The sequence below is a fragment of the Panthera pardus genome, unplaced genomic scaffold (genome assembly GCF_024362965.1).
Source record: "Panthera pardus isolate Hobbes unplaced genomic scaffold, ASM2436296v1 HiC_scaffold_17, whole genome shotgun sequence".
In the NCBI taxonomy this organism is placed as follows: Eukaryota; Metazoa; Chordata; class Mammalia; order Carnivora; family Felidae; genus Panthera; species Panthera pardus.
The window spans coordinates 51,548,528-51,571,760 of record NW_026526732.1 but is presented as its reverse complement, the minus strand read 5'-3'; the positions used below and the strand labels follow the sequence as shown (position 1 = coordinate 51,571,760).

Genomic DNA, 23,233 nt, shown 5'->3' with positions numbered 1-23,233 from the left:
CAAACATCTCATTCTTTCACCCCATCCCAATTCTTTCTTTTTCTTTTTCTCACAATCCTCTTTTCCTCATGCACTTTCTTTTCTGTCCCCCTATTCCATTTAATTGAAGTTAAATTGCTTACTCATCCCCCTTCTTCCTCTCGGTTTCTCTGGAGCCTTCTGTCACCGTCATATTCCTTTTTTTTTTTTTTTTTTAAGCCCGATGTGTGTCTCAAACTCATGACCCTGAGATCAAGAGTTGCATGCTCTATTGACTGAGCCAGCCAGGCACCCCTCACTGTATTATATGCTTGAGTTTCTACCTGATTTTGCTCAAAATAGTCTAGACACTCCCTACTTCACCTGTGCTTTCCAGAATTTCTCACCCATAGGCTGAAAACCAATCAGAGGAGTCAGAGATTCTCAGAGTTTAAGGAGGTTTCAAAGATCATCAATTCCAACTACCCACTTATGTTTGAATTCATACCTTCTCCCTGATGTGCATGACAAATAACTTCCTTTCTTCCATCATTTTTTTTTTTTAATATCTGTGTGGCAGGCATATGCTCAACCTTTGCTTGAACACCCCCAGGATGGAGAGCTCACTCCTCTATGAGGCAGTCCATTCTGTCTTTGGGATGGACTGACAGGGAAGCTCTGACATGGAAGAAGTTTCTCCTTCTGTTGAGCCAGAATCTTTTCTCCTCTAACTCTGACCCATGGGTTTAATTCTATTCCTCAAGTCATGGAACAATATTAATTTTTTTATATGACAGTCCTTCAATATTTAAAGATAATCTTCACATTTACAGTGGGTTTTCCTCTAGTCAGACTAAACTTCTCTGTTTCTTTGAATTCCTTGCCAAATGATGTCTTTTAGCTTTGTGGTTATGTTCTGGTTTTTTCTTTTCCCTCTTTGTCTGTGTTTGATTTGAAAAGGAATGCCCAGGACTGACTGAAAGAATCAGAGACGAACGGTACTATCACCTTGCTCATTAGATCAGTGCTGCCCAGAAGTTTCTGTTATGATGGAAAAAATGTTCTATTTCTGTGCTGTCTAATATGGTAGTCACTAGCCACATGTAGTTATTGGGCATCTGAACTGTGATTAATGAGCATGAGGAACTGAATTTTAAATTTTATTTAGCTTTAATTATTTAAAGTTTAAATGGCTCTTAAAATAGAGGAAATTTGTCTCTATACATAAGACAGGAGAAGTAATAGGAAGTTCTGAGGGAAGGCCGTGATGAGAATCACAAGGGCTGGAGTCTTGTCACTATCATGACTTTGATGTATGTGTGTTCATGGAATAGTCAAAACACAGTCATTTTCCTTTTTCCTAGCATCAGTTTTTCACTTGTAAGGTGAGAGCATTGGATTGGATCAGTGTTTTTCAAACCTCAAATCTGAATTCATTAGTAGGTTTTAAAATCAATTTAGAATTTTCACTGGCAGATTGTGAAAATTAATAAAGGGAAACCTTATTTAAAATGGAATCAGGAGGGGTGTCTGGGTGGCTCAGTTGGTTGAGCGTCTGACTGCGGCTCTGGTCATGATCTCGCAGTTTGTGAGTTCGAGCCCAATGTCGGGCTCTGTGCTGACAGCTTGGAGCCTGAAACCTGCTTCAGATTCTCTCTCTCTCTCAAAAATAAATAAACATTAAAAAATATTTTAAATAATAAAAATAAATAAATAAAATGGAGTCAGGAGACCAGCAGGAGAAGTTCTCCCACCCTACCACTCCTCCTCAGCTCCTTGCAGACCCAAGAAGAAGAAACCTATACTTAACTACCCCAGCAGGTGGGAAGCAGTTTTTCCCTTGCCCAACCAATGAGAGATTGCTTCACCTCAGCCAGTGAAAAGCCACCACACTTCAAAATCCCAGTTTAGGGGCGCCTGGGTGGCGCAGTCGGTTAAGCGTCCGATTTCAGCCAGGTCACGATCTCGTGGTCCGTGAGTTCGAGCCCCGCGTCAGGCTCTGGGCTGATGGCTCGGAGCCTGGAGCCTGTTTCCGATTCTGTGTCTCCCTCTCTCTCTGCCCCTCCCCCGTTCATGCTCTGTCTCTCTCTGTCCCAAAAATAAAAAAAAAAAAAAAAAAAAAAAATCCCAGTTTACTCCAATGGACTCTTTGTTTATAATAGCCCCTCCCAACTCCCCCCTTTCCTCTATAAAAGTGTCTCTCTTCTTTGTTCCCTGGATTTGCCAATGGTTTTGCCATAGCTTGTATGTCCCAAATTGCATATTCTCTCCTATCCCTGAGTAAGGCCATTTGCTGGTAAAATAACTGGCTGTTTTATTTTTAAGATTAGCGAAGCTTTTTAAAAGATGAAATAAAGACTCCCCGCCGGCCGCAGCCTGACACGACGCACGGCCCCCCAGTCTCCCGTGGCCGCCTCCCCCAGGCATGGCACAGGGCCTCGCCTCACTATGGCAGCAGCACGGCACAGCACGCTCGACTTCATGCTCGGCGCCAAAGCTGATGGTGAGACCATTCTAAAAGGCCTCCAGTCCATTTTCCGGGAGCAAGGGATGACGGAGTCGGTGCACACCTGGCAAGACCATGGTTATTTAGCGACCTACATAAACAAAAACGGCAGTTTTGCCAATTTGAGAATTTACCCACATGGACTGGTGTTATTGGACCTTCAGAGTTATGATAGTGATTCACAAGGCCAAGAAGTTGACAGTCTTCTGAACAAAGTAGAAGAAAGAATGAAAGAATTGAGTCGGGACAGTACTGGGCGGGTGAAGCGATTACCACCCATAGTTCGAGGGGAGGCCATCGACAGATACTGGCCCACTGCTGATGGTCGCCTGGTTGAGTATGACATAGATGAAGTGGTGTATGATGAAGATTCACCTTATCAGAACATTAAAATTCTATACTCAAAGCAATTTGGAAACATTCTCATCCTTAGTGGGGATGTTAATCTGGCGGAGAGTGATTTGGCGTATACCCAGGCCATCATGGGCAGTGGAAAAGAAGACTACAGTGGCAAAGACGTGCTCATTCTAGGGGGCGCAGATGGGGGCATATTATGTGAAATAGTCAAACTGAAACCAAAGATGGTCACTATGGTAGAGATTGACCAAATGGTGATTGATGGATGTAAGAAATACATGCGAAAAACATGTGGCGACGTCTTAGACAATCTTAAAGGAGACTGCTATCAGGTTCTAATAGAAGACTGTATTCCAGTACTGAAGAGGTACGCCAAAGAAGGGAGAGAGTTTGATTATGTGATTAATGATTTGACAGCTGTTCCAATCTCCACATCTCCAGAAGAAGATTCTACATGGGAGTTTCTCAGACTGATTCTTGACCTGTTGATGAAAGTACTGAAACCGGATGGGAAGTATTTTACACAGGGTAACTGTGTCAATTTGACAGAAGCCTTGTCGCTCTATGAAGAACAGCTTGGGCGCCTGTATTGTCCTGTGGAATTCTCAAAGGAGATCGTCTGTGTTCCTTCATACTTGGAATTGTGGGTATTTTACACTGTTTGGAAGAAAGCTAACCCTTGAAGACCGTTGTCCCCAATCGTGTGTGCTGCAAATAGCCTTCCTGACCTTCATATGCTGTACATGACATCGAAAGGAGTCAGGCAATTGATTGTGAATTCCTTCAAGTTTTCTTTTCTTTTTAATTATTATTCTTAATTTAAAAAAGCAAATGGAAAATGTATATTTTGATGAGCTAGGGTGTTATTTTTTTTGAAAGTCAGCTGAAGGATGATTAGACAGCACAGCGAAGGCTGCTAAATGCACTGAACCCCTAGAATGTGATTTTTGTTACTTTCTTTTGTGTGTGTGGGCTTTTTATTTTTGTTTTGGTAGACTTCAAATTTGGTTGTTTGGAGGAATGAACATCATTGTTTTTGTTCTGGAGGGAAGTTCGTGGTGGTGTTTTTTTCCCCAGAAAATTGACTTAGTTATTAAAATTTGGTGCTTATAAGAAAGAGTTAAGAAAAAATGAATAGCAATGCTTCAATTAAAATTATAAATGAGAAAAAAAAAGATGAAATAAAAGAGATCAGAATGTGCTGTTGTACTTTGTAAAGTAAATATTGTTTTGTTAAACTTTTGTTCCAATTTGTGTGTGTGTGTGTGTGTGTGTGTGTGTGTGTGTGTTTACTGGGTTATTACATTAAATGTGTTTCTAACTGTGGATCACAGTAAAAAATGTTTTAAAAACATAGGAATTCATGACTGCTGTTCCTTTAGCCTGGTATTTTTGGTTTCTCTGTGTCTGCAAAAAGTATTCCTTGGGGCTTTACCTTCATGGTGAGGTCGGAGAATACGTTTCCATGATGTCATCCCACACCCTCAACCCAAGCAAGCAAGTCTCTGTACTGAGACTGTGACAGACACAGGCAACTCAGAAGGTGAGAAGAGGCTGAGGTATAACTGGGAGCCATATTGTTAAACAATGCTGATTCCATGACATCTTGAGGGTTTTAATTGGATTTCTTGCATATTGTAGCCCCTTTGGTTTCACTATAATGCTTAGAAGAGATTGTTTCTTGGGGTGCGTGGATGGTTCAGTCGGTTAGGCTTCCGACTCTTGTTTTTGGCTCAGGTCACGATCTCACAGTTCATGAGTTTGAGCCCCATTCAGGCTCTGCTCTGACAGAGCAGAGCCTGCTTGGGATTCTCTGTCTCCCTCTCTCTCTCTGCCCCTTCTCTGCTTGCTCTCTCTAAATAAATAAATAAATAAATAAATAAATAAATAAATAAAACATTAAAAAAAGATATTCTTGCTTTAAGCAGGAAGTTGTACAAAATAATAGGATCCCCTCTCTAGAGGTAATATTGTACGATTCCATGAATACAAAATTTCAATAAATACTCATAACTAAGGACACTCTTCTAATATCAATAATGACATCAGTCCCTCTGCAATGAGGCATAGGTCACAGAGCTTATTATCCCACTCCATCTCAACAGTCCTGGGGTCTTAGGTTGGCAGCTTTTGAGAGGACAAGCCTGGGCTTGAGTTCAAATCTCTTTCCTCCAAAACTGTCTAGAATTCTACTGTACCACATGCAGAGGGATTATTGTTATCAAATTTAAGTGATCAAATATGTTTTTTCTTCTCATGTCACTAAATGTAATTCTACTGAGTACAATTCAACAAACATTAGCAGGGCCTGTGCTAAAGGTGGGATGCTGCACTCAAGAGATTTTTGTTGAGCACCCATACTTTGGGAACACTTGGTATAGATGAACTAGGCATGGGGAGCACAGGCCACCGCTAGGGCACACTCCTAAATTTAGGAAGGAAGGAAAGAAGAAAAGAAAGAAAGAAAAAGAAAGAAAGAAAGAAAGAAAGAAAGAAAGAAAGAAAGAAAGAAAGAAAGAAAGAAAAAAGAAAGAAAGTAAAAGGAAGGAAGGAAGGAAGGAAAAGGGGGGGAAGAATGGGTTTCCCCAATCATCTTTTATGATACTAAAATATACCTATGATAAGCTGTAGCATGACTGAGGTAATGCTGTCACATGACTGAGGTAATGCTGTCATACTGGAAGGATGGAGTATGTTGGGTGAGTGAATTGGGTTAGATGCTGAGGAATTGTATTTGGGTCTCCAGCACTGACCTGCAGATAAGCTCTTGAAAGCAAATGACCAGAACAAGGTCATTCAGATGGTGAAGTGACAGAAGCTCATTTTCTAATTCCAAGTGTTCTTGCTATGATAGCCTGTGTGTTCTGTAGTGGAGTTAGGGGGCATAAGGGTAGCATAGGCTTGAACATTTTCTCTGAAGATTATTCAACCTTCTTAACCTGGCGTAGGATCTCCTAACAGCCTTTGGGTAGTAATAGGTTTTGTCATGCAGATTTTTCCCTCTGGGAAAACAAGACACTGTGCAAAACCATTAGAATATCCAAGTTGGCCTGAAAGTATATGAAATTACATTTAAAAACTATATCCTAGGTTCTTAATTAGTTTTATTGTGGATTTAGTTTGACTGACTCACTCTCTAAAAGACAAATGGCCCCAGTGAGGGGAAATAATTGAATTCTGGAACACAGAGTTGAAGACCAGACTCTGGACCTACATTGCACCCCCAAGGTGCAGGTGTTCAGACTTTAGCCTGAGCAGTGTCCAGTGAACCCCAGGCCAGTCTCTGTCCTGTCCTATAGAACACCATAGCACAGAGTTTGAGAAGGCTGTTGGAACAGTTAACAGTATAAACATTGATGCAAAATATTTTGCTTTATAAAATATATATAAAAACCAAAAATATCTGGAGACAAATCATGGTGTTAAAAGTTGTTACATTAGGGACATCTGGGTGGCTCAGTCGGTTGAGCAGCCTACTCTTGGTTTTGGCTCAGGTTATCATCTCATGGTTTGTGGGATCGAGCCCCTCGTGGGGCTCCACACTTACACCATGGAGCCTGCTTGGGATTCTCTCTGTCTCCCTCCCTCTCTCTCTCTGCCCCTCCCCCACTCATACTCACTAACTCTCTCTCAATAAACAAACAAACAAACAAACAGGAGTGTCTGGGTGGCTCAGTCGGTTAAGCATTCCACTTCGGCTCAGGTCATGATCTCACAATTTGTGGGTTTGAGCCCCGCATTGGGTTCTGTGCTGACAGCTCAGAGCCTGGAGCCTGCTTTGGATTCTGTGACTCCCTTTCTCTCTGCCCCTCCCCAGCTTGCACTCTGTTTCTCTCTTTCAAAAATAAATAAACATTAAAAACATTTTTTAAAATCTTTAATAACTAAACAAAAAAGATGTATTAGAAAAAAAGGAAATGTTAAAGTTATTTTCAATTAGAAATGTAAAATGGGTAAATGAAAACCACAGTTAAAACTTATCCACTTTAAGCAAATGGTTCTCTATCAGAAAAAAAAACCAAAAAACTTATCCACTTAAGTTGCAGAATTAGGATCACAAGGGCTGGAGTCTTGTCACTATCATGGCTTTGATGTATGTGTGTTCATGGAATAGTCAAAACACAGTCATTTTCCTTTTTCCTAGCATCAGTTTTTCACTTGTAAGATGAGGGGCCATAGGACGGCAGGCATAGAGCTGTTTATACCTGTTCTTGAAATAAGGAGCAGGTCTTAAGCCTGGAGAGTAGAAATTGGGCAGAGATAGGGTAGAGGATGAATTGGTGGAGGCAGAGATTTTTGGCAACAAGACTAATTAGAAGGTCACTGTGATGGTCCATGTGAAATGAGAAGGAATCATTAGGGAACCAGCAGCTAGATGGAAGGCAGGGGGCCAGTCAGAAGATCTTCTGGAGTTGGAATTGGCTGGATTATATTTGAGGGAACTAGGTGTTCTTTCAGCTGGGGTAAGAATTCAATTTACATGAGATTTATTAATAGGGGGAAAAAAAGCTAAGTTTTATTATGTGCACATGGAGGCCCAGTAATGAAAATGAGACCCAAAGAAATGACCGGGTCAGGTAGTTTGGTTTTGTTTTGTTTTTTTTTGTTTTTTTTTTTTTTTTTGCGAGGAATTTACAGGATAAAGAAAACAGGTGTTTGGGATCTTTAATTAGTAAGGAATTCTAAGTGGAATTTGGGCTGAGGCAGTGGATTAGTAACAAGGTTTGCTTCTCTGGCTTCTGAACTTTAAAGTACCTGTCTCTGGTGATAAGGATTTTTGTTGTTGTTTTTTACTTCTTAGTATAGGGAAGGGATTTTTCTTTTTTTAAGTTTTTTTATTAAAAATTTTTTAATGCTTATTTATTTTTGCGAGAGAGAGCGTGAGTGGGGGAGGGACAAAGAGAACAGGAAATGCAGAATCCGAAGAAGGCTCCAGGCTCTGACCTGTCAGCACAGAGCTCGACGCAGGGCTCGAACCCATGAACTGAGAGATCATGACCTGAGCGGAAGTCAGACGCTTAACCGACTGAGCCACCCAGGTGCCCGGGATTCTAGGGGAAGAGCAGATTGAAGGGATTTTTAAAAGTGAGGAAGTGGAAGTCAGAGAGTTAATCCAGTGTCACTTATAAAGTGCAGTTTTAAGCATCAAAATCCTCATTTATCACTTGTGCAAGTCAATATTGAAGAATCTCTATGCATATGTTTTTAATCAAAACATTCACAATAAAATGTCTAGGTTGTGTGTGTGTGTGTGTTTAAATTTGATTTTATTGTAGCAGTTCACTAATACTCCATCTTCTCCCAAATAATCACCATGATAGTACTATTCCTATTTTGTGACTTGGAGAATAGACACTTAGAAAGATTAGGCATTAGAATTTGTCCATAGCCACAAAAGCAGTAGAAAGCTACTGTTGGCCACTAGATTTAAAACAGTAATTAAAATGGTATCAAAGCAGGTATTATGTACTGGATTACATAGAACATAGCTGGAAATCCATGACCGCATAACTTAGTAATTTAGTATTTAGTATATTCAGTTCAACTCAGATGTTTAAAGAGTATTTATGCTGAACCGGACTAGATGGAGAACATTTCTTGGAGAGTGGAAAGTGTTAATGTTTAGCTAAAAAATGAGACTCTTCTAAATAGGAAAGAATGGCATCTCAGGATACAGTGAGGAGTCAAGTAAGGATACTTTAATAAGTAGTTAGTTTATAAATAATAGGTTTGGGGTGCCTGGGTGGCTCAGCCGGTTGAGCGTCCGACTTCGGCTCAGGTCATGATCTCGAGGTCTGTGAGTTTGAGCCCCGCGTCGGGCTCTGTGCTGACAACTCAGAGCCTGGGGAGCCCGCTTCGGATTCTGTGTCTCCCTCTCTCTCTGCCCCTCCCCTGCTCATGCTCTGTCTCTCTCTCTGTCTCTGTCAGAAATAAATGAAAATTAAAAAAGTTTTTATAAATAATAGGTTTAATACAAACTACAGGTGAAAAGGCCTTACTGTGAAGTTACTGCTGGCATTTAGAGTTAAAGAACATATTGTTCTTTATATGTTGTTCAAATATATTTTATCGGTTATATATATATATTTTACTGAGAGAGAGAGTGTGAGCAGGGGAGTGAAGCAGGGGGAGAGAGAAAGAATCTTAAGCAGGCTCCACACTCAGCACAGAGCCTGACACGGGGCTCTATCCTATGACTCTGGGATCAAGACATGAGCCAAAATCAACAGTCAGATGTTCAACCAACTGAGCCACCAGGTACCCTGTGTTTTATGTTTATAAATCCTTCTATCTCATGATCACAAAGTGCTTAATAAGTAGGAACCCATTAAGGAATATACCATTATTATGAGGTAGTTATATATAAACAGTTTCATATTTTCAGATGGAGAAGGTGAGGCAAGAAGTCAACGTATACAATGTAAGTTAGTGGCAGGTTTGGATGTAGAAATAGAACATAGTTTCTCTTCACACCCAAAACTTTGCTTCAGTAGGTGGCTTATTGGCATTTATAAGTTAAAAGCTTTCTTGTAAAAAAGATTCAAATAAGAAAATCTGATTTAAGTTTCCCCCTTTGATACAGCAAAACAAAATGCTAAACACAAACTTGCCTGATTTAATACGATTTCAGCCCAGAATCCAATTTGGGGTCTAGAATATCTTTTCCAAAGAGCATGGAAACCTAAAATAACTCTTGATTCTTAATGTTTAAGGCACCTTATTATTTTTAAAGTGTTTTATTTTTTCATTTCACATCATGACATCTTTTCTTTCACCAACTTAGAAATTTGAGAAAGGCAAAGGAAAGCCGTGAAGGTGAAGGCAAAGCCAACTTGTGGCTTAACTAGAATGGAACTTCTGTTTTTATTGGTAAACTTCAGTATATGCCCTTCACTCAGGCCATAGTCTAGAAGAATACTTTGCTCTGAGTAAATGAACCAATTGTTCCAAACAGATCTAGTTAGTAATGGGAGAGAGAGATTTTGTATCAGATTATTATTAAAAAAATTTTTTTTAAATGTTTATTTTTGAAAGGGAGAGAGACAGAGTGTGAGCAGGGAAGGGGCAGAGAGAGAGGGAGACACAATCTGAAGCAGGCTTCAGACTCTGAGCTGTCAGCACCGAACCTGATGTGGGGCTCGAACTCACGAACCATATCCTGACCTGCGCCGAAGTTGGACACTTATCCAACTGAGTCACCCAGGCACCCCATATCAGATTATTATTATTATTTTTATATTAAAATTTTTTTTAATGTTTTTATTTATTTTTGAGACAGAGAGAGACAGAGCATGAGCAGGGAAGGGGCAGAGAGAGAGGGAGACACAGAATCGGAAACAGGCTCCAGGCTCTGAGCCGTCAGCCCAGAGCCCGACGCGGGGCTTGAACTCACAGACTGCGAGATCATGCCCTGAGCCGAAGTCGGATGCTCAACTGACTGAGCCACCCAGGCGCCCCTTGATTATTTTTTTAATTGAAGTATAATTGACATAATATATCCTATTGGTTCCACGTGTGCATCATAATGATTCAATATTATTATACATTATGAATGACCTACACCATAAGTCTTGTTACCATCTGTCATCATGCAGTTATTATAATATTACTATCTTCCCTATGCTATACATCATCATGACTTATTTGTATTATAACTGGAAGTTTGTACCTCTTAATTCCCTTCACCTATTTCTGCCATTCTTCAACCCCCAACTGCTCCCCACCCTGATAATAACAATTTGTTTCTCCCATCTACGAGTGTGTTTCTGTTTTGTTTTGTTTGTTCACTTATTTTTAGGTTTCACATATACGTGAAATAATATAGTATTTTTATTTCTCTGTATGGCTTATTTCACCTAGCATAATACCCTCTAGGTCCATTTATGTTGTTGCAAATGGTAAGATTCATTTTTTTCATGGCTGAGTAATATTCTATTACATCGATATATTACAACTTTTTTACCCATTCAGCTATTGATGGACCTTTAGGTTGCTTCCATATCTTGGTTTTGTAAGTAATGCTTCATCACATAGGGATGCATATATCTTTTTGAATCGATGTTTTTGGTTTTTTTTTGGATAAATATTTAGAAGTGGAGTTGCTAGATTGTATGGTAGTTCTATTTTTAATTTTTTTGAGGAATCTCCATACTGTTTTCCATAGTGGCTGTACCAATTTACATTCTAACCAACAGTGTATGACGATTCCCTTTTCTCCACATCGTTGCCAATACTTATTGTCTTTTTGATAATAGACAGTCTGATAGATGTGAGGTGATATCTCATTGTGGTTTTGATTTGCATTTCCTTGATTAGTGATTAGTGATGTTGACCATCTTTTCATGTGTCTGTTGGCCACCTGTGTATCTTCACTGGAAAAATGTATATTCAAGTCCTCTGCCCATTTTTAAATTGGGTTATGTGTTTTTTTGGTATTAACTTGTACAAATTCTTTATATATTTTGGATATTAACTCCTTAGTGGATGTATGATTTACAAATATCTTGTCCCACTCAGCAGGTTCCCTTTTCATTTTGTTGATGGTTTACTTCATTGTGCAAAAGGTTTTCAGTTTGATGTAACAATTTTATCTTTCTTTTTCTTTTTCATTTTAGAGAGAGAGAGAGAAAGTGTGGGAGAGGGGTAGAAGGAGAGAGAGAGAGAGAGACAGAGAGAGACAGAGAGAGACAGAGAGACAGAGAGAATCTTAAGCAGGCTCTATGCTCAGTGCAGAGCCCCACATGGGTCTTGATCCCGTGACTCTGGGATCATGACCTGAGCTGAAATCAAGAGTTGGATGCTCAACTGACTAAGCCACACAGTTGCCCCAGTTTGAGGTAATTCTATTTGTTTATTTTAGCTTTCGTTGCCCTGCCTGAGGAGATGGGTCCAAAATATATTGCTAAACTAGTGTCAAAGAACTTATTGCCTACATTTTCTTCTAGGACTTTTATGATTTCAGGTCCTATACTTAGATCTTTAATCCACACTGAACTTATTTTTGTATATGGTGTAAGATAGGGTCCAGTTTTTTTCTTTTGTATGTAACTGTTCAGTTTTCCTAACACCATTTATTGAAGAGGCTGTTTTTTCCCTATTGTATATTCTTGCCTCATTTGTCATAGATTAATTGAACTTTATGTGACTTTTCTGGGCTTTCTATTCTATTCTATTCTATTCTATTCTATTAATCTATGTGTCTGTTTTTGTGCCAGTATCCTACTGTTTTGATTACTATAGCTTTGTAGTATAGTTTGAAATTAGAGAGCTTTGTGCTTCTTTCTCATGATTGCTTTGGCTATTCAGCATGTTTTTAGTTCCATACAAATCTTAGGAGTATTTGTTCTAGTTCTATGAAAAATGCCATTGGTATTTTGATGGAGATTGCATTGAATCCGTAGATTGTTTTGGGTAGTATGTACATTTTAACAATATTCTTTCATTCTACGAGCATGGAATATCTTCCCATTTATTTGTGTTGTAGAGTTTGTATTGGGTTTTGTAAGGGGTGCATTTTGTGAGTTAGGGAAACAGTGAGTGGTGGAAAATAAATTTCTCTTTAAGGAATAGACAACATAATAGTTGAGGACAGGGATGTCTAAGCTCCTAAATTCAAATATTTTCATATTTTAATTTCCTAACCTGATATATTTGTGATTAAATAAAGGTTGTGTTTATAAAAATGTAAACATCCATTTAAATCGCTCGATTCCGAGTCCCTAGACAGAAACAATGATGTCATCAATAGTAATAATAATGGTAGTAACTGCTAACATTTCCTAAGAACTTGCTGTGCACCAGTCACCATGCTAAGTGGTCTGTGGGCATTAACTTTTTAATCCCTTAAGTCAGAGCTATTCCTAAATCAATCTGCATGAAAAATGTCAAACTTTAATCTGAAAATAAAATACACTATATAATGCTTAGAAATAATGTTATATATATGGTATGTGTAACAATTATATATAAAGTAAAACTTAAACTGTATCATATTTAATACATTGCTATGTACTCATGTATGTATTTTTACAAGAATGGGTTCATGATACATAAACTTTTAAAAAACTTTAGGGGTGCCTGGCTGGCTCAGCCAGTATAGCATATGACTCTTTTTTTTTTTCTTAATGTTTATTTATTTACTTTTGAGACAGAGAGAGACAGAGCATGAATGGGGGAGAGTCAGAGAGAGATGGAGACACAGAATCCGAAGCAGGCTCCAGGCCCTGAGCTGTCAGCACAGAGCCCGACGTGGGGCTCGAACTCACAGACCGTGTGATCATGACCTGAGCTGAAGTTGGACGCTTAACCGACTGAGCCACCCAGGCGCTTCTTTCCTTCTTTCTTTCTTTCTTTCTTTCTTTCTTTCTTTCTTTCTTTCTTTCTTTCTTTCTTTTTAGCATATGACTCTTGATCTCAGGGTCATGAATTCAAGCTCCACACTGAGCCTAGAGCTTAAAGATTTTTTTTTAGATACATTTTATATTTAGAAGTATTTTAGATTTATAGAAATATTGCAAAGATAGTACAGAGTTCCCATCCCTTTTCACCCTCTTCACCCATTTTCTCCTATTATTAACATCTTAATTCACATTCCACACTCATTACAATTAATAAGCCAATATTAATAATTAACTGAAGTCTGTATTTTATTCAGATTTCCTTATTTATTTATTTATTTATTTATTTATTTAGAGGGAGAGAGAACAAGGGCGCCTGAGTGGGGTAGGGGCAGAGGGAGAGGGAGAGAGAGAATCCCAAGCAGACTCTATGTGCAGCATGGAGCCAGATGTGGGGTGCAATCTCATGAATTGTGAGATCGTGACCTGAGGTGAAATCAAGAGTCGGACACTCAACCAACTGAGCCATCCTTCCCCTAGATTTCCTTATTTTTTTCCTAATGTCCTTTTTCTGTTCCAGGATCCCATCTAGGATGCCACATCACATTTAGTTATTCAGCTGCCTTCAGTTCCTCTTGGATGTGACAGTTTCGCAGACTTTCCTTGTTTTTCATGACCTTAACAGTATTGACAAGTACTTGTCAGTTGTTTTATAGAATGTCCCTCAGTTGGGATTTGTTTAGTATTTTTAAAAAAATTTTTTTAAGTTTATTTATTTATTTTGAGAGAGACAGAGAGAGTGAGTGGGGGAGGGGCAGAGAGAGAAGATGGGGCAGAGGATCTGAAGTAGGTTTTGCGCTGACAGCAGAGACCCAGGGTCTCAATTCAGAAATCATGACCTGAGCCACAGTCAGACTCTTCACTGACTGAGCCATCCAGGCACCGTCTGGTTTTGTTTTTTTTTTTAATGATTAGACTGGGATTATGGGTCTTGAGAGGAAGACTTAATATACTTAATCATTTGCTTATATCGATATTGACTCATGGATATTTACTTTATATTTTGCGTTCTAATCCATGCCTTTTTAAAAATGTACTTTCATGGCTAAGTAAAATGTGGACAGCTTTCGAAGTCAACAGAGGTGAACAACATTTAGAGGTTATGCAGTATGTATTTAATCAACCCGTCACTTTTTCCTTATTTCCAACAATGCTGAAATAACATCCTTGTGCGATCATTTTTGTGCACTCGTGTGACTATTTTTAGTATATTATTCTAACCCCATCTCTAAGACACATTCATTATACCTGAGCTATGTTCCCTTTCTTCAACTATACACTGCGTTCTGTAGCTTAGGCGGTTTTCTCTACCGAGAATGCTCTTCTGCTATCTTTGCCCACTCAATTTCCCTATTTGATTCAGGGCTCAGCTCCAAGGCATCTTGCTGTAGAAGCTCTTCTGTAGTGTTTTGAAGAGAATTTTATGGTTCCATCCTACTTCTCTTTGTTGTCTATGTATTATAATACTCACCATCTGAGCCTCCTGTTTTATCCCAGGACTTTTTCCTGGGTAGTTTATTAATGGGCAGAAGAAGAAGGGAGACCAATCACACTCATCTGTGTCCTCCATTGCAGTGATGAGCCCATAAAATAACTAGTATATTTTGACTTTGAAGCGAAGAACCTGAGTAACTGACACATTTAACTGGGCTCAATTTCATGGCTATTCTTCCTTTCTTTCACATATATTGTTGTTGCTACATGCTTCAGGGAGTTGAATATAGGTGCTAGTTTTTGTTTAAAGTGCAAATAACTGTGCTGTAGTTTAAATGTAATGTTTTCCAGCTGTCTGTCAAAAATGTTACTGGAAGGCTTTGGTATTACAGTGTCTTACAAAATGGGCATTTTAATGTGCCAAGTATTTATAGGAAATTGTATATGAAAGCAGGAGAAATGAAACGATTACATAAGGCCCCTTATACTTCTGACTTTCTTTTAAGTAAGCAGGGAGCATTATGTACCCCAAATATTATGGTTAGTAATAAGAGGTGCATGTCAAAAAGCAAAACAGAAACAAAGCAAAGAGACAATGTTAGTTTGGTTGTGACGCTGTCAGCTGAGGCTAAAGATCTCATACTGCTTTGTGATGACACACCCAGACTGTACTTAGGAAGATTCGCGCCCCTTCCTTTAATACTTGGAGACGAGGTAACCCACACATCCGTGACCCCCCAACTAGGTTGGAGGAGGCCTTGCCGCAGGCGCGCGCGCACAGACCGCCACCCGCGGACACCTGGCTCCGGGCTCAGCTAGGCGGGGGGCCCCGCCTCCGATCTACCGAAGCCCAATCATCTGGAGAGTCTGGGGTACGTCCCGCGCCGGCCACGCCCCCAGCCTGCGGGGCGGGGGGCGTCTTTAAGAGCCGGCCGGCCGGCCCCCGACGCAGTAGGGGGTGCGGGGCTGTGGGCTGGAGGCCTGAGTGCTGTGCTCTGGGGTGCCGGCTCGCCTCCGCCTTCCTCCTCGCGGCAGCCTCCGTGCCCTGCGCCGCCGTCCCACCGGGGGCTCCACCGCCCTCTCCTCGGCCTCACCAGCCCGCTGGCCGGGCGCTCGGCGGCTCCTGCGTGAGCCCGCCGGGAACTCGCACCCCTCGCGCTCCCCTGGCTCCCGAGGGGGCCGCCTCGGGCCATGGTGCCCTTCCCCGAGGAGCCCGCCGCCGCGCGGGGGACGAGCGAGGCGCAGCCGCCGGGCCCCGCGCCCACCGGGGCAGCTCCGCTGCCGGGCCCGAGACCCTCGGACGGCCCCGAGGCGGTCGTCGAGAAGGTGGAGGTAGAGCTGGCGGGACCGGCGGGCGCTGAGCCCCCTCAGCCTCCCGAGGGCGGCTGGGGCTGGCTGGTGATGCTGGCGGCCATGTGGTGCAACGGGTCGGTGTTCGGCATCCAGAACGCCTGCGGGGTGCTCTTCGTGTCCATGCTGAAGACCTTTGGGTCCACGGACGATGACAAGATGGTCTTCAAGACAGGTGAGGCGCGGAGCCGGCCGGGGCCAGCCCGGGGTAGGGGGAGAACGGGCATGGGGCCCCTGAGCGCATCCCGCGTGCGGAGTGTGCCCTCGCCGGCTTGTGCGCCTCGGTGGGTCCCTGTGTGTGGGAGAGCGTGAGAGAGGTGGGTCTGTCCCATCGCAAATGCAGCCTGTCGCTCCAGGGGCCTCGGTGTGCCTGGCTTTGTAGTGAATACAGATTTGGGCACAGTGTGTTTGGAAACAAGCCGCAGAACTTATTTCCCAATAAGCAAGAGTAGGGTTTAAGAGTCTACGTATACTTTCCTCTTAATTGTCGAGAGCAAACAACCTTCCAAACCCAACGACACCGCACTGTGATTTTTGCAGTCTCTTATGAGACCGTGACCGTTGGGTTTTCGTTCATGTGCCTCCGGGGCTGCAGAGGGGCGTGTGTGCTGAGGGGAGGCAGGGTTGGCGAGATTAAAGAGATTTATTCCAAGGTCAAGGGGAGTTCCCCAAGGGAGCTCTGCCAAGAGCCCTGGTTTCGTGGTTTGTTTGTTTGTTTGCTTGTTTTGGGGGGGGGGGGCACTGTGTGCTAAATATAGAAAGCATAGGAGGCAGCCAGATCAGGGACCGGGAGGAGGAAGGTGAAGGGTTGCCCTTTCCTGTTGTGTTGTCATATTTAACCATATACTAGACTAGATGAGAAAGTGCAGACTCAACATTTTTTTTCCCTGTAGAGACTTATAATGTGATCTCTTGACAGGCAAAAAACAAGTCCAAGACCTTTTGTATATAACTCTGTTACATACATTATTGTACTTCAACCTGCAAGGCAGGTGTTATCAGCCTTATTTAGGAAAGAAAACTGAAGCTTGGTAAAATAGTGTCTTCGTGAGTAGCAGAATGGAGATAGAACACACATCTTATGACTTAAAGGGCTAAGGGATTTCAATGACTAAATAAGGCTCCTCCCTGCCATTTGAGGAACTTTATATGATTAATAGTCTTTTTTTAAACCTTAATTTTCTATTTTTAGAGTGACTGTTCCTTAGGACTTTAGTGTGCATGCAAAAAACATGCAAGAGACTGTTCTAACAAATTCTAAGGCAGAGGTAATGTTAGGAGTTTTAAAACCTTTTATAAATACTATTATACTGTATGTATCATTCTGGAGTGTGCTTTTCTTCTACTCTGCATTGTTTGCAATTTATCCACATAATATCTCAACTTGAACTGGTAGCTTAAATTCTTTACATTTTAGCTCCAGGTTTTCCATTGTATGAATATATTATACTTTACTAATGCATTCTCCCTTTAATAAACGTTTAGATTACTTCCAAACTTAATATAAATAATGCTGCAATGAATATTCTCTTTGCATATGTGATAATGTACCATATTTAATCTGGAATTTCTGTTCCTTAAACAGTAGCTCTTGAACTACTGTGTTACGCAGGTCACAGGGCTAGTATTAGGCTAATGTAATATCCTATACTTACTTTTATGGAAGGCAACTGTTGAAAGTCTAGCAGGATTGATATGCATGTGCAATATTGAACAAAAAAATTTTTTTTTTATATGAGCATGGGTATCTGGTAGGGAGAAGCTCAAGGAGGCAGATGGAATTGGTAGAGTCAACATTTTAAGACTGGTTCCTTTAGCATTTAGCATATTCTTGACTAGGATTACAGATTTTTAATGCAGTCAAGATAGCAAGACAAAAGTCTTTTGTTTACCAGTGTTTCTGCCAACTCAGGTGAGTAGATCCTTTCTATCTGTGGATTTTTTCTCCTTCATTTTATGAGAGTGAGAGTGTGTGAGTGAGCAACTATGGGGGAAAAACCATAGGAGGGCCAGAGTTTTACTGTGTCGCAGCCTTGACCTATCTTCCATCCCCAAAGTTCCTGTTGGCTACAATGTTCCAACACAGGCCACCTGAGGGGGGACAGAGGGGACAGGAACCTGCTCTCTTGAGCTTTTTGAAGCTATTTTCAGTTTTGATGAATATCCTTCTCCATTTACTCAGTTGAATCCTTGACGATTTTCAGTCATGTTTGTGTATATGTGGGTGTATATTGTATAAATAGTTATCCAAATATGCCAGCTAAATACTGAAAATCTTTTTACTTCTGCACATGACTCCCATGTATGGTTGTGCCCTTGCACAAAGGTGCCCAACTCAGGGTAAGTGGTGCCTGAAAACCAGCCTGTGCTCTGGGTGCCCGCCTATATACTTGTAATGGCCCTGTATGACATAGCAGCTACATTGAATCTTTACTTGGATACTATGTGATACAGAGCTGATAACTGATACAATTTAAGGTCTAAGGAAGAACAAAGATTTAACCTCATCTGTGAAAAAATGGTAACAAGATACTCTTTAAGCCAGTTACTACTGAGACCTACCCACCCCCTGTGCCAGCCCAACACACACACACACACACACACACACACACACACACACACACACACGCAGGTGTTTCATAGTCCATCCTTCACAGCAGGTATTAAAGTATTTGAGAATACCTGAAGTTTGACTGTTCAGGCTTCTTTATTTTGATATTCTAATGCTGAGTCATCTGTGATCAAACAGATGCAAGCTTCAAGTACAATACAAAAAATATCTGAATTGTTTAAGGCTTTTATTTTTCAAACTTTTGGTCCATTTTTTATTACTGTTATTCATGATTGATAATCTCAGCATTAGAGAGCATTTAATTCTGTCTCCATGTTTTCATTGGTTTCTTCATAGTGATGAGCCCTAGGGCACATAGGGAGGTAGTGATGGAATGCAAATTGAGGTTTCTAAATGATAGTTCACTTTTCTTGAGAACTACCTATGTGCCAGGCCCAGTGCCTGCATTCCTATTTAAACATTACAACAAGTCCAGGATATTGGCTTAAACATCTTTCTTTTCAGATGTGGAAACTCAGGCTTACAGAGTTTAAGTAAGCAGTGGAGCCAGGATTCAGCCTCAGGCTTATGTCTCTAGAAATGGGGTTTTTAATGATTGATCATATTGCATTGAGTAGATAACTTTTGCTAATTCAGTGTCCTTAAAAATTTTTTAAACATTTATTTATTTATTAAAAAATTTTTTTTAAACATTTACTCATTTTTGAGAGTGAGAGAGACAGAGCATGGGGGGGGGAGGGGCAGAGAGAGGGGAGACACAGAATCTGAAGCAGGCTCCAGGCTTTGAGCCATCAGCACAGGGCCCGATGTGGGCTTGAACTCACAGAGTGCGAGATCGTGACCTGAGTCGAAGTTGGATGCTTAACTTACTGAGCCACCCAGGCACCCCAACGTTTATTTATTTTTGAGAGAGAGAGAGAGAGAGAGAGAGAATGCAAGCAAGGGAGGGGCAGAGAGAGAGAGAGAGAGAGAGAGAGAGAGAGAGAGAGAGAGAGAGAGACACAAGATCTGAATGAAGCAGGCTCTGAGCTGTCAGCACAGAGCCCGATTCAGGGCTTGAACTTGTGAACCATGAGATTATGATCTGAGCAGAAGTCAGACGCTTAACTGACTGAGCCACCCAGGCGCCCCTGCTAATTCAGTATTCTTTATGTTGTATATCAATTCAAGCATTAATTGAGCACTATTCCAGGCATTCTAGGGTTGGAAAAGAAGTCTGAAAGGTCATGATCTCACAGTTTGTGAGTTGGAGCCCCAAGTCAGGCTCCTTGCTGACAGCACAGGGTCTGCTTGGGATTTTGTCTGTCTCTACCCCTCTCCTGTGTGTGCACTGGAGCAATTTCTCACTCTCTGTCTCTTTCAAAATAAAGAAAAGGCTTAAAAAGTCTGAAAGATTAGGGTGCCTGTTTCTTGATCTTACTTTGCTATCAATAAACGATTGCCAATTGTTAATGTCTCATTGAAATAGATTTTTGTAGAGGGACTTCTATGGAGAAACAAGATAATTTCATATGGCATTTAAGCAAAAATCTGGGGTTTCCTTTAAAGAACCATGTTCCTTTAGATTGATCCACGGTAGGATGATGTTTCCAGACAGAACTGAAAAGGAGCCTTTCTCAGGCTTATTTCTTTTCAGGCTATCTTAACTCTTCCTATGCAAAACAAAAACAAAACAAAAAAAACCAACAACAAAAAAACCAACCAAAAAACCTCTTCCGATACAACTGATGATCCACCCAAAATTTCTCAGGAAAGGCCCTGAAAAAATTCATTCACACGAAGATATAGGTTAGTTTATACATCTTCGTGTTACTCCTTATTCATTCTTCAACTGTTTACCAAGTTTCTGACACTCTGTGCTGGGCACTAGAGATGGTAATTGAGAGAAACAAGGTCAGCTGTTCCCAAGGATTTTTTGATCTTCTGTGGGATACAAATGAGTAAACAGAATACTTCCCTGAGGCATTTGCAATATATCCGTGCTCAATCTTATTTTAAAAAGCTGAAATTCTAAGGGAATTCCAGTGAATGGTGAGGGCTGAGAAAGGCATTTGATGGTCTCTTTCTCTATGGTAATAAATCTTACTTTATTAATTTGAGACTTTGGAAAGGGCAAGCAAGCTGAACTGCAAGTTAGGCAGTAGAACTAATGGAAAGTGTTGAGTGTATCCCAGCCCCACTGTGTTACCCTGGCTGCTGATGACATGGTACTCAGAGGTCTGCCTCACACCTCCTGCTGCATCAGAGGAAACAAGCTGGGCTCAAGTGGTCTCTTTTCAGTTGAACTTTTACTGGTTCACATGTGCACAGGCAAATCTGATGCTTTTGGGAACACGAAAATAATTACTACCACTAACTGGAACATTATTTTCCCTTAGAAATCACTACTTGGCTGGATATTGGAAAACCCATTTTTGGTTCCTTCATGGAATTGATAAAGAGTCAAGGGTACTTTTCAGACGCAGTGCTGTGGACACTCTGGGATCTTACGAGGGTATTAATCTAGTTTACTTCCCTGCTTTCTTCCTGGAGAAAGAAATATTTTAATGGCATATTCACTTTTTAAATATATTTATTTAAAACAAGTATGTTTTCAGAATCAGTATTCAGAGTAGTTAATGATATTCTTTTGGAGATAGGATATCTTTGTGGTCCAGAGGCTTGGTCAAGTAAATTCTGAAGGCTTCTTTGGGAATTCCAGAGGCTTCTTTCAGTAATTCCCAAAATGTGTTCTTTAATAACCTTCTTCAAAGTGGAGGTCTGTGGTTAAACAAGTTTGGGAAACACGGCGCATTATCCTCCTTTCTTGGATATTTAAAGTAGAAATCAAGGTATTAAAAATTCAGTAGTTTTAAAGAGAAGTAGATTATTAAAAAGGTTCCAAAAGGGAGGCTCTTTGTCTACAATCTTTAATGCAACTCTGCCTTCTCTGTGTGGAGGTAGATCACTCTTTAGACAGTCAAAAATCACAAAGTAGGATTTTCAATAGCACTTAAGGAGCAATACATCTTGTTAGATCTTTCAGTATAATCCTACTAGCACCTCTCAAACTTCAAGTCAGTTCATGTTCCTGAAGGTTTAAAAAAAAAAAAAAAAGTTTTCCAGGCACCCGGGTGGCTCAGTCAGTTAAGCGACTGACTTCAGGTCAGGTCATGATATCTCAGGGTTTGTGAGTTTGAGCCACCCCCCCCCCCCCCCCCCCGTCCCTGCCACGCCCACCATCCCCCCCCCCCCCGCCCCAACTTGTGCGCACACTCTCTCTTTCTCTCTCAAAATAAGTAAACTTAAAAAAAAAAATTAACTGCTCAAAGAACAAAATCAATCAAAAATAAATGGATACCAGAATTATGTCAGGAGGGGTTTTGAGATATCTTTTTGAATAAATTATACTCTGTGCTCCTGATGTGATTTGCTATATCTTTTGGATGGGTTCTTGTTGAATCTGTGTTGCAGTTCCTTGAGGCTTCATCCTAGGCCATGTACTTCACTTTTCCTACCTTCCTGTGTGTCTCATACACCCTATGGCTCCAGGCACTATCTTGGGGTTGTTATTTCCAAATTTCTTTAATCTGTTCCTGACCCGTATTCATTATATTGGGACAGTTCCATGTGGATACACAGGTATATCATACTCAACTAAAATGAACTCATTTTTTAGCCACCCCATATTATATATATATATATATATATATATATATATATATATATATATATATATCTCCACCAAAAAGAATAGCCCACTTGCAAATAGACATATCCTTCCTTCTGAATTCTCCGTGCATGACGCCTCTGGTTGCTTGAGTCAGAAACCTGGAATTCATCTTAATTTCTTATTTCTGCCTTTTCCTTTCCTATTTTGTTAAATCAGACACAGTCCTTTTGCATTGACCTCCTTAATGTCTCATAAATCAATCCCCTTCTTTTCCTTTAGTACTGTCTTAATTCATGCCTTCATTAATTTTGGCCTCAATTATTGTCATAATGCTTTAACTGGTCCACCTGTCCTCAGTTATACACTTGAGTGACTTCTCTAAAACTTAGGGCCATATCATTTTTCTGTTTAAAAGCCTGCAGTGAAACTCATTACTTCTAGGAAAACGTTGAGCTCCATACACCAAAGGACTTCAAGTTCTGGCCCTTGCCTGACCCGTTAGCCTTGTCTCTCACCTCTGTTCCTTCTTGTTCTTTGTGTTTTGGCCAAACTGAAAGCCTTGTGCTTTTCCAAATTTATCCTGCTATCTTTTGCCTCTATGCCTTTATGTGTGCCTCTCCTCTCTTCAGTGTAGTTGTTAGTCCTTGTAAGATTCTGATGAAATGGTTAGCCATTTTATTCCTTTTGTCACAACCATGGGAGAAAACAATGATTTTATGCAAGTGTTGTTACATTTTTGATGCAATTGGAATGTTTTGGGAGTAACATGAATTCAAATGAGTTAGGAATTAAATTTAAAGTGGAAGACAGAGCAGGTGCCTGGCTGGCTCAGTCAGTAGAGTATGGGAAGGGAAGGGGAGGGGGAGGAGGATCTCTGGGTGGTGAGTTTGAGCCCCATGTTGAGGATAGAGATTATTCTTAAAAAAGACTTAAAGTGGAAGACCGAGAATGTAATTGCAGTCTATTCTAATCTAGCATTCTGTGAATGGTATTTTAAAGAGAATCCA

At 40.7% G+C, this 23,233-nt stretch overlaps 2 protein-coding genes across 2 annotated transcripts in view; both read left to right on the top strand.

The window, feature by feature from the left end:
• The first annotated feature begins 2,321 nt into the window (after nucleotides 1-2,321).
• Nucleotides 2,322-3,859, top strand: LOC109263546 (spermine synthase-like). Its single transcript, XM_053904572.1, has one exon. It carries the CDS (start codon nucleotides 2,407-2,409, stop codon nucleotides 3,502-3,504), a length of 1,098 nt encoding a protein of 365 aa, XP_053760547.1. The 5' UTR covers nucleotides 2,322-2,406; the 3' UTR covers nucleotides 3,505-3,859.
• An 11,703-nt stretch (nucleotides 3,860-15,562) lies between these two features.
• The window catches only part of SLC16A10 (solute carrier family 16 member 10), a 117,538-nt gene continuing 109,867 nt past the window's right edge, over nucleotides 15,563-23,233 (top strand). The window contains exon 1 of the mRNA XM_019443105.2: nucleotides 15,563-16,177. Coding sequence (XP_019298650.1) covers nucleotides 15,844-16,177 — 334 coding nt within the window. The 5' untranslated portion in view covers nucleotides 15,563-15,843. The remainder of the gene's footprint in view (nucleotides 16,178-23,233) is intronic.

Coding starts and splice junctions, on each gene's coding strand:
- LOC109263546 (XM_053904572.1), top strand. CDS start 2,407: ATGGCAGCAGCACGGCACAGCACGCTCGACTTCATGCTCGGCGCCAAA.